The sequence below is a fragment of the Adelges cooleyi genome, unplaced genomic scaffold (assembly GCF_023614345.1).
Source record: "Adelges cooleyi isolate 19-005CV unplaced genomic scaffold, UGA_ACOO_1.1 ACOO_flye_CR_arks_rails_tigmint_CR_PRNA_108, whole genome shotgun sequence".
In the NCBI taxonomy this organism is placed as follows: domain Eukaryota; kingdom Metazoa; phylum Arthropoda; class Insecta; order Hemiptera; family Adelgidae; genus Adelges; species Adelges cooleyi.
The window spans coordinates 11,081,883-11,094,448 of NW_026095761.1; the positions used below are offsets into that span (position 1 = coordinate 11,081,883).

At 31.4% G+C, this 12,566-nt stretch overlaps 1 protein-coding gene across 1 annotated transcript; it reads right to left on the reverse strand.

Moving 5' to 3' along the window:
• Positions 1 to 106: 106 nt before the first annotated feature.
• LOC126842167 (ribose-5-phosphate isomerase) lies at positions 107 to 1,843 on the reverse strand. The gene is made up of 7 exons (XM_050579056.1): positions 1,541 to 1,843; positions 1,414 to 1,474; positions 1,239 to 1,354; positions 1,039 to 1,175; positions 830 to 971; positions 663 to 765; positions 107 to 593 (listed from the first exon to the last, which is right to left on the reverse strand). Exons 1-7 carry the CDS (start codon positions 1,724 to 1,726, stop codon positions 484 to 486), a joined length of 855 nt encoding a protein of 284 aa, XP_050435013.1. The 5' UTR covers positions 1,727 to 1,843; the 3' UTR covers positions 107 to 483.
• Between the last annotated feature and the right edge of the window lie 10,723 nt (positions 1,844 to 12,566).

Below are 12,566 nucleotides of genomic sequence, written 5' to 3' on the forward strand. Positions count from 1 at the left end.
CACGACTGAGGCACAAAGATAAGTAAAAAAGAGAAAATTTAACCCTCAAATTTTATTAAACACAATATTATCACTATAAGACTTATCATTTAGCAACAACAATTATGTAAAAATAATTTTAAAAGTTGTTTTGATACATAAGTTTTAATATTCTAAAACATAAAAACGGTGATAACCTTATTTAAAAGTGTACATTAATAATTATAATATCATAAAATAGTTGTACTTTATTAAATACACTGTGTAAATTATTAATGTACTCCTAGCACTGCACATGGTTGTCATTGTTGATTTTTCTTTAGAAATAGCAAAAAAAAATTTAACTTTACATAATGTTCTTACAATTATTATTATATTATGTAAGCAATATAAAAAAAAAAAAAAACATAATTGTTATTACCTTAAATTATCAGAAAAAAAATGGCAGAGAACAAATAAAACAAGTTCAATTAGCTAAGTACATTGTAGAACAAAATATTATAATTAAAGCTCAATGCTCTGTTCAGTCTTTTTTAGAACTCTAACATTACCTTGAACGTCTCCTACTAGACATTCATCTGTCATGTCGATAAACAATCCAGTTTCAATAACTCCTACAAGAAAAAAATATAGTTGAAAACCATAAATGTAATAATTAATAAAATATCGCAATGATAATTTACCTGGAATCAATTTAATATAACTATGAACTGAAGCCCAGCAAAGTCGGTCTTCAGGAAATATCCAATCCAATATGAAATTGCCGTTATCAGAAACGAGGGGTCCCTGATTTTTAATTTATATTATACTATCATAAAATATTATAATTTTATTTTATTAATTTACTTACTGCTTTATGAGCAGATGCTCTTAAAACTGCTTTTCCTCCATATTTTTCTTCAATTTTAATTTTAATCGGTTTGTACGCCATAGGGATTACCTCAATGGGTATGCCTTTTTTCCACTTTTGTCCCAACTGATTGGCCTCTTTACTAAAATACACAATTTTGTCAGTTTAAAAGAGTGAAAGATCCGTTCACCGATATACATTTAACTTACGATCCATCAACTACAATAATAAGCTTGTTAGAACAAGAAGCCACGATTTTCTCTTGCGTCAGACATCCTCCTCCGCCTTTGATACAGGTCAAAGTACCGACTTGTATCTCATCTGCACCGTCAATTGTGCAGTCCAACTAAAAACACAATAATGTAAAACATTTAATAACTCAAGCCGACAATAATTTACTGTGGCATACTTTCGGATGTGTATCTAAATCTCCTAACGTCAAACCATGATCGTGGATCAATTGTCGAGCTTGATAGGATGTCGGCACACAGACGACTGATAATTTTTCTTCTCTTACTCTTTGCGCTAGACAAATTATACAACTTATGTAAATGAAACACAACAAACGTACGCCATTATCTTACCTAGTCGTTGTATGCTGTACACAATCGTAGAGCCGCTACCAACGCCTAAAGCCATGCCTGTCTAAAACAATGTAATTCGATTATAACTTCTAGTAAACAATGTAGCCGATTTTAACCAATATTTTACTTTAACATATTTGTCGACTGCTTCGTAACCCGCACACTTTTTGGCTAGGTCTTCTTTAACAGCTGTAGGTTCGGTTTTGCGATCCATCGACAAATTCATAGCACTCATTTTGAACAGGACTCTTGCAAGGTGCGACGATAAGAAGATATTTATGGCGATTACCGGCTTGACCTGCGCCAATGTCATTAAAACAACTGGCAATTATTATTCAACTGCCGTCTGCCTTGGATCGTACGTATTCAAACTTGAAATTCGGTATAATATCACATTAGGTTCGTTATAACACAATCGTACATTGTGAACGAATCATTTAGATAAGAAACATGAGAAGTGATAAGAAATAAGTGATAAGTAACAAGAATTATTGTGAAACGTACTATATAATCTATAATACAGAAATATTATAGTATTATTTCGATGCGATTATTAATAATTAGAATTACCTATCAGAAAAAAAACCCTCCGCTTTATTTAGTATTTGTATTAGATAATTGCCGAGAAAAATATTTGGCATATATTCAATTTTGTAATTATTTTAATATTATTACTTGGCGAGAGAATTTTTACAAAATACAGTACCTGTAAAATATTGTTCGAATAACGTTCAACTCGGATTGTAGAAGTGTTGAGTTACCTAAACTTTCATTTTGTTTTAATATTTTCCACGAGTTAAGACACTATTGATAGATAAGATTGAATCGCTTCAATACAATGATAGGTCCGATTCTAGTTAAACGGGTAGTTTTTGACGGAAAAATTAACTAAAATGGCTTTTACTCATAGGCAAAATTATTTGAACTAAAAATAATACCACGAAGCTTGTATGAATTACCCAGTAAATTAATTGACATGGTCGAAATTGATTAAAACCCCGTCATTCTTAAATATTGCCTATACAAAACTCCTTAAAAATTAGCCGGTACCCAATAGCCTAAACTATATTATAATAGGTATGAAGCCTGAGAAAAATTAATCCGCGTAAAATTCAACTTAGCAGAAATTTGTTGTTAAAACGCTGTCAAGGTAGCCGTGATGGTCTACCGTATTATAATTTAACTACCAAAAAAGAGTCCTAACTACTGAACTAATAGTTCCATATCACAGTTTAACCTTATTTAAAATTTTGTAAGAGATTGCCTATACTTTACTCCTTAAAAATGGGCGGTGTGGCGTCCTCTTAAAGAAATGAAACAGTTTTTTCAAAAATCGACTTCCACAATAATGTGGAATAAAAGACGATGAGCTCAAATATTTTTACAGAATTAAAAGTTGATCGTTTTAAGTAGGAGTAATTTTCCAGGCTTTTAGATCTAAATTGGTTTAAAATGCCTTTAACTGGTAGGAAACATTATTTATGTTATGTATGAAAGTAATACGCTGAAACCTAAAAATAAATTAATATGGTCGAAACTAGAAATTTATTTTAATATTGCCTACATAAAACTCCTTAAAATTCGCCTTCTTCTAAGAATTAAATTTGAGAATTGAGCCGTTCTCGCAAACTAAAATAGGAGCAACCGAGCAAGCCAAAGATACTGTGGATTGAACTGCTAATTATAATATAGTTAAATTTTGGGTTTTGGAAAAAGATGTTTATGCGAAAATGATATTATATTATTATCACATCAAAGGTTTTCTGTACACAACAGAACAAATCGAAGCATAATAATATTGTATAACACGATAATACCGTAAACACAATTGATCATAACAATGTTATTGCATGTTTTCTGCATTGTTTGCCTATAATTTACTCCTTGTTTTTTGGTTATCATTTTCGAATCAATTTTTTAATTTTTTTAACTACAGATCGCATCAGTCAAGACGAAATTTTTTTTTAAAGTAGTTGTTCCTAGAACTTTGTTCAAAACTCATATTAGTAGTAAATAGAAAACGGTAATAAGGCACTAAACCATTGCATTATTGCACTTAATATTTTGTATATAATGTATGCGTTAACACAAGTATCTACCTTTTAATTGTAATGTAGTATCAGGATAAAAAAATACTAATATATTCAAAATATCCTTTATTGGGCCAACAATTTTAAAAAAATCGAGAAATACACCAAAGAAATGTACATATTTTTCAACTTAAAATTATAATGCACTAGGACTTATTTAAAGATAGTTGTATTAGTTCCAAATTTGTTTGAAATATTCTTTAAACATAGTACCATGGATAAACATTGACAAACCAAAAAAATATCATAAACCATTTTCCCTAGAAGGGATAGAAATGTTTTATTTATTTATATCTCATATAAACAAAAATGTAGGGATTTAGGTATGAATATTAGACCAAATGTACATCTAGAATGGAACTATAATATATACTATTTTCTCAAAAATCTGTATTTAAACTTTTCTTTGATTAAGGAAACCCCCCAAAAAGGGGAAAATTACACTTTGACTTTAGTCAATTTTCAGGTTGCTATGTGTAAGTAGTAAACAGGTAATACAAATATTTTAGTTAAGTTAATATAAATTACTAATAATTGCTAAACATATAGTATGAATTGTAGAAAATTGACGAAGGTAGAGTATTTAACATTTTTCTGTATTAAATAATTCTTAGTATTTTTTGCTGCTGGTGGAATTTTAATTATTTTATTCATGAGCGAAGTATAGGCACGCTTGGCAACAAGAGACAATTGCGCAAAATGGACATGATTTTTGGAAATAGCGACCTTCACATGCCTATAATTAAGCGCAATATACCAGCAAAAATGAAATGTTTTTTTTTTACAGATATAACCAAATATGATACTAATTCAATATATAATAAATAATATTATGTTTTGCGATTATTCTGTAACAATTATCTACAACTGACATACATTATACACCGATTAGGCCGTGTCCTCGAATGAATTGGGTAGTTCACCGATATTTCGTTAATAAAGGTTGTATCTCTTTATCTCTAAATGTGAGCATTTTTTTTTTTGTGGAAAAAAATTAAACATGGAATTGTATTTCATTAAAATATATTTATTTGCTTTAACTGTAACTTCATTCGTGTACACAATTATTTACGGAGAGCTATTATTAAATCGCCCAATGTTACCCGTGGTATGTAATTATTTATTTTATTTCTTATTAAATATAGAAAATCATAATAATATGTTTCCTAATTTTATTTCTTAAGAGGGCAACAAACAATTGTCAATTAATCATTGATATCAAATTTAATTATTAGCAAAAAAAGGATGTTGAATAAAAACTTTAGCTTGTCACCAATATGGAGAGTCAGACACCTAAAGCCTACAAACCTGGTATAGTTATGAATGTTTGTCCAAAACACTCTCTGCAAAAAGATGAGCAGTTTATTTAATTTTTGTATTCCAAGCGAGATCGCTTTCGAAAGGCGTATGCTCCGGGTTTATCGACATTCGCATGATGCACACACACACACGTCTATTATGTGTTTGGTTTACAAACGCCGTACGCGTATTGAACACACCAGTGTGAAAAAAAAATAGAATTTAGAAAGGCTTGTTCTACTATGCGATGTTTACACAATAAATACAATGTAGTACTTTGAAAGAATTTTTAGGTACTTCAATAATTTAATCTCGTTAAAATAGTAAGGAAAGTTAAGTATATATATTAGATTATATAAATATTTTAAAGAGTTAGCTCTTTCTGAAAAATTGAACGCTGTAACACTATTAAAATTAAAAAAAACTCATTCAAATGACTTATTTATTTAAAACAAATTAATTATCTAAAAAAGTTCTATTTTTGTGTTTTCAAGATATTTTTTTTTTATTAATACATAGGATTAAAAAATTAACAAAATAAATTAAATGTCTTGAAATTATCTAGGTCTTTAGATACCTATTACATTTATGAGTATAATACATTTTGTCTGATAAATTAAAACATATGATACGAATTTATTTTCGAAATAGAATACTATTAAACTAAAAATTATTTTGTTATGAAAAACCCGAAATTTTAATCAACTAAGATGGGAATGAAATTAATAACAAACTTACATAATATACTTAATAAGGTAAGCGCAAGTGACAAGTGTTATAACTATATTTATGATATTATCAGGTACTGATAAGATTGATAATTAAATCAGTTGATTGTGTTTGTGAACTTATTTTATGTTTGAACATAAACTTTTAACTTTAAACAAACATAAATTATCGAAAAATAAACAACTTTAAACCGTAATGCATAAACGAGAAGGTATAACGTAGTACATTCAATGTTGTTTAATAGACTTGAAAATATTTTCTTGTCATTTATCCAATTACTTGATTCGTGTACGAATTGGTACGGGATGTTGAAGCTTACTATGCTATTTTTCTGCTTCATTATACAAATCAATTACTAAAGAAGTGTTTTCTCTTCGGTTTTGAAATGCAATATACTAGCTTCAATAAAATTGCGTTTAAAACTATTGCATTGTTGACACGATGACAGCTTGAATGACAAAGAAAAAACGTTAACATCGGATACGACCTTAATTTATTGTGTGTGTATAAGTTCTATTATTGTTTCCATAATATATACTAACCTAGGTTTAGCTATAGGTAGTATTTATATTATAGCCGATAATAAATTTCTGCCGTCACGAATGTGGGTCAAATTGTTTATTACCTAATTACAATTAAAAAATAAAATAAATAAATAAATGCTTTGTAAATCTTTTTTAACAAGTATAAAATAAGAGTAACGATTGTTGGATTGATAACTATCATTACAAAACTGCTGATTATTGTCGCTACAATATATACTATTCATTTTGAAGTAATTTCTTTATATTTTCTAACATATTTTAATTGAATAATTAAACTAAGAGCCCATCGATATACACTTGTGTGTAAGTCAATTTTTTTTAGTATCCGCTTGTATTTCGCTACGTTTCGCGTCTAACCAACCTTGTCAGAAGTAAAAGAAAATAAGGGGGGCAGAAAAACCCACAAAAGGCACGCGACTACATTATAATATTTTTATTGTTTCGTGAATGGGCGCGCGCTTCCCGTCAATTATCGCATTAGCCATGCACATTGTTGATGATGGTCTACGTTTAACCCTATTAAACCGATCAGTAAGTAAGCACACAACACCAGCATTATCTTCATCTAAATCTAAAGTGGAACGGCTATTATGATCTAGCCCTTGGCAACCTGGTCGGAGTTCCCACACGCAGTCAACTTTTGCGGCCCACGTTCGATACCGACTGCGAACACTATACTCAAACTTGAAGAGACTCGATTACATTTTGAAACCGATTTTTTACAACGATTAAAACAAATAATATATACTATAATACATTTAATGTAATGTAATCTATGTAGTAAAATTAAAATTTATAACCAGCCCGGGCAATTTTGACAATCCATTTGTATAATAATTAATAACCGTTTGTGAATGAATCGAATAAGTGTTTTTGAAAGTTGCAAATGCGATGCACTCAGCGATGATACGGGATACTCATTTTGAAAATATAAGACCATTGGTTGCTAATGTAATTTATTAGTAAAATATAATCAACGTTGTCCGTTCTTTACTATATGATTACTACGTTGCGTTGTTTTAATTAAGAACGCTCCGATAGTCAACGAGTTTCCTGATAATTAGTATAATAAGTAAGTAATTCGTTTTTGTTGAACAGTTTTTTAGTGTGTAGCTTAGCATTAAATGGGTTTGAATACTTTTAGTTAAATGAGTTAATGAGTTTTTTGTACGAGAATACAATAACAATATTTCAATAGTTTTTTTATTTAAAAAAACTGTGAACTATTAAAATTTCATCATTTCCAAACGGGTTTATTGTAACGATATCGGTTTTTTTAAGGTTCACATCCTAGTTCGTATTTTTGTATCGTATACTAACAACAGATTGTTGTTGACATTCACTTGTTCAAAAATAACAATACTATAATATGTTTTTTTAAAAATTTTTTTTTTTAATAGTTTTAATTCCATTCATGCATAATATCGGGTTACTGGGTTAACATAATGCGTGAAAACTATCATGTGCGTGTGTTTAGGTCTGATAAGTTTCTGTTTTGATAATACTGTATGCTTTCGGTTGTGTGTACACGGTGTGCCGTGAAATGTGGATTAGTAATGAAAAATCGAAAACCAAGTACCGTGCAGCGCAGTGATCACAGGGTATGAGGTTCCGGTCAGTTATAAAATACATGGTAACAAAAAAGGGAACGCACACGGTCAAGGTTACGGTTGAATTATATAGGTACCGGGTCTTCCTAAAACAAACCCATTGTGATCTTTTGTTTTTTTTTTATTACTATATTTTTCACATAACATCTAGTTACGATTTTATTTTATTGTACGGCGATATGATTTTAGAAAAAAAAAATAATAAAATAATTACTAGTGACTTTATGCCGCTTCACGTAATAGTACGTTTGTGTTGTTCATTCCCTTGCTGGATAGACTATACCTATCGGAAAACAGCCACTCTGCTGTAAGTACATAGTACTCACCAAGCCGAAACAAGTGCTTTAGTGAAAACGCCCATAAAAGCGTAGGTTTGGTGACGGACAACCTGATTTCCTTTGTCTATACTGAACTGGCATTTGACAAACGAGTAGTTAACGCAGAAGTATAAGTGCTTAAGCACATAAGTATGCTTAATGTAATGGATTTAAAAATGACTTGGTAGTATTTATAAATGGGGAAAGTAAAACTTACCAAAACACGATCCTATGTTTTATTGAAATATTCACATAGGTACCGAAAATTGTTAATGATTATTAAAGTGAGGTAAGAGGTTCCACAGACATAAAAATGTTGATATTATGGCGTATAATACCGTGATGACCCAGTGATCAATTTCAAAGTGCACTGATACAGTTTTCAAACATAATCATGTATATCGATCGGTACTCCCATAATGGCTGTAGCAATCGAACTGAACTCATTTACTAAAACCGCGAAAGTAATATCATTGCTACTTACGATTAGTTCCATCATTAACCGTATAAATGAAAGGAACCAATAAATTTCCATCGATAAAATAAAGAACGGCCTTAGCCTTAGAACATCCTAAACTTCAAGGTATTATTATGGTTATTAGGTAATAATAATATCAATATTAATATTTACTGATAAACAGCTTTGGAGACCTCTTTCTCATATCCCACCCTTATATTTTTCGTACTATACTATCTAATTTTAGACAATGCTCAATTAATTTTAACTGTTGTGAGAGGTATGCAGTTTTATTTTAAACGTTCTACTTCTATTGTACTGCTATAATTGCTTATAGACAAAAGTTAAAGGCGCGACTTGATCGGTAGATATTTTCAAAGGAGCAATTTATCTTATTAGCTGTCATAATCCGAATATTGATAAATTAATTTTTTTTTTTAAACCTAGGTATTATAACGAGTGAGTGTTAATAATTTTTCAATCCATATCCGGCACATTTTTCTGTAGTCCGCCCATGCGTGCCTCAATACCATAAGTGAATAAAAAATTTGACGCCCGTACTAGACTATACTCGTAGCCTATGGCGCAAACCATTACAATGCCGGCTGACTCCTCCAGTGTGATGCACTCCGAGTCCATTAATAAACAGAAAAACCAATCTATATTATACTTGCCGATGGTTGTCGGTGTGTTTGTTGCTTCTCATCTATGTCCACTTGTGTCTTGTCGACAAGCTCTAGGAATTCGGACGTTGATGATTCCATTAGGTGTGTAGTTATAACCGACTAGTCGATCAGCGCTCCGGTTTTCAGTTTAAGTGCACACTGTATTAAAATACTCTTATGTATAAGCTCGCTTACCGGGGGCCACCTTCTTTTATAATGTTTGTTGTGAGTATTAGCAAAAACTGGGTTTAATTACTCAGCCCGGTCACACGTGCTCTAGCTATTAGTGAATCAGCAATTTTTGGACTTTACTAATCTCTTCGGCATAATAAGATGTCATCGTGGCAATACTATAATATACAGACTAGAAAACAACACACAATAATGTTATTCTTTTGACGTAACCGTGTATCGGTCAAATTGTACAATAACCCATGTATGGTTGGTATACATACATAAATAACATGGTGGCATTTGTAGTGCAAAAAGATTTTTCGCTGTGACGTTTGGTATTTTAAATAATAACAATCATTGTTTGTTCTTACGGTTGGCAAATATTTTACATCACTTCCGGGGATACTATAGCACTGCTATACACACACACAAACACATACGGAGAAGACAAATGTCTATCGAATGATCAGGCATTATTCGGCTCAGCTAGATCAATCAGTAGGTTTTTAATTTGGCTGTGTATTTCGGTGTACAATGATTATTTTATCGACGGGCCTGGCATTAGACCTTCCGTTCTACTATGCCAGTGTTGATTGTTAAAAATTGTAATGGTTACTTTTGCCACGATACTTGGCTAACACTAGTATTGACCGCGAACACGTTAAACGTTGAAAATGGATATTAACTGATTTTTTAATAACCAGATACTAATTTTTATAATACCGCCGAATTCTCCGTGGCTCCGTGGTGTGTATTGACTACTACAACCTTTAATGCGGCCATTCAATAGTAATACTAATATTGTGCATGCGTCTTGACATTGATATTGTTCGTGATTTGGCCGCGTAGCAATGCAAGTACAATTGACAATTTACAATACCTGTTTATACTACTGTGCCGGGCCGGGCAAACTTCCAAAATGTCAGGTAAATATTTCCGCGTATTTCTAGGGTAACGTTCACTCACGGTCCAAGAAACGCGTGTACGGCATAGCTTATAATAGCGTTCTCATAGACACAGCGATCGCAGTAGTGCATCCTAGTATCCGACATTTTATTTCACACACCGTTTGACTTTCCACGTGTAACCCAAAGGTTACAGCGTATACCCGAGGTCGGAATTCCTAAGTTTGTATACAGATTATTGTTTGAACCGGATTACACCTACTCTGTCGACTGACAGAAAAAATACATGCTAGCTATCATGAAAACAAGAAGTCTGGAAACAAAAATAATGAGTTACTAAGTAAATTCAACGAAAAAGCGAACCTAATGGTAAGAAGCGACGGCCTAAGAGGTTTGTTTGTAATTTATTTTTTTGTGATCGACCGCGAAGTACTTATATTTAAAAAAAACAATTAATCAACGAAACGTCGAAAGCTGTCTAAAAACAGAATACTCGATTTGACACAGTCCTATCACATTTCATTCATTATGCCCGATGTCAGCACTGTGGAACGTGAACAATTAGACGAATCAGCTGTACACACGAAGAGGAAGTTAATTCAACTGAAAAATCGATTTTGTACAAATGTTCTACTAATGATGTTCTGGTATACCTAAGTTTACGACTTACGTAAGTCATTGCGAGCAATATTGATATGACTAAAAGTGATAAAACCACATTAATCACAAGAACAAATAACTGCCTAATAGTCCAACCCAAGTCGTGTGTGGAACATCACGGGAGGAAGTGAACGAGTTTGAACAAAAAATAAAACACACATAAACTAAAAGAAATTGTATACATTTGTAAATGTTAAACACACTTTTTTCGTTTTGTTCCTTGTTTAATATTTTTTAACTAAGAAACGCAGGAAGAATTTCATATTGCCGCTATTATCGTATAAAATCTATCTATTAAATTATATTATTACTTCGGCCGTTTGACATACAAGTCGTGAGTTTTTGGCAAAAATGATAATTTTAATCGTGCCGGAGAGACTGCGTTAGACCATTCTAATGGCGAGTGCCTAGTATCTTATTGTATGTTCAGGCCCGGATGAGGACCATTTGATGCCCCGGGCCAAAGTTTAATAGAGGCTCTCAAACAATTATTATTTTAACATATTTTTAGCATATTAGCTCAGGGTTAACCCCAAGACTATTGCCTGCTCCCTGATGTTGGTTTTTACTTGTCACTTGTCGCTTTTTTAATTTATAAATTATAAGTACATATGTAGTACATTAATGTTAAACCGAAGGTAAAATAAGTTTAGCTTACAAATAATTGTGTATTAACAGTATTAATGTAAGAACTTAAAGAGATTGAAAGCGGTCGGTTTTTTTTATCAAAAAGGCCTGACAAAATTCTACTACTTAGAATGGTTCGATTTAAATTCTGTAAATATATATGCGAATTTTGTCTACTTACCAAAATGGCGTTTACTCATTGAAAAAAATGTACAAGTTAAAAGATAATACACTGAAGTTTATACAAATTGGTCTGTAAATAAAATGACATTTTCGACATTTTTTAAAACCCCTTTTTTCTTGAATATTGCCTATATAAAAATCCTTAAAACCCGCTTTCAATCCTCTTAAGAGGACGTCACCATGCATTTTTATGGTATAAAAACATGAGTAGGCTTTTTCCAAAATTGTTTTACACTAAAGTCACTTAGTGACTATATCATTTGATAGTTAAGAACATTATCCGTGTCACCTCTACGAATTTTTTTTTTTAAACGTATCTAGTTTTTGATTTACATAGAGTAGAAAAAAAAAGGGTTTAAGCATTTTGGTTTTAATAATCAAGTAATTATAAAAATCTCAACGAGGCGGACATAGTCAAAGTTATTAACTTTTAGATGATATAAAAAACAGTCTTGTTAGACAACTTTGGGAAAAACTACGTATCCAGAAAGAATAAAGAAAAATAATTATGTAAATTAATACACATAATTTAAAAGCAGTAATAGTACCGGAAAGTAATTAGGAAAATTTAGGACCACGCCTTTCGATTAGGCTTCGCAATTAATAGCGTCGGCACTGCTCGCTGCAAAGTAAGCTTAAGTATTATATAGAATACTTAAGCTACTCGCGACAAGGCATTGGTTATATTTTTTTCAAAATCCCATCTAAAACGGGCAGATGATACATTTCTATTGGACGCTTTTAAAAAAAATCAAAACCTAATACATTCGAAAACGACAAAAAAAAAACCAAATTATGCGTTACGTCGCGCGGCCGTGAGAAGCACAAATGAAATATATTACAATAATATTAAGCTTTAATGTTAATACGAACATCTTGTTTACAACAAAGT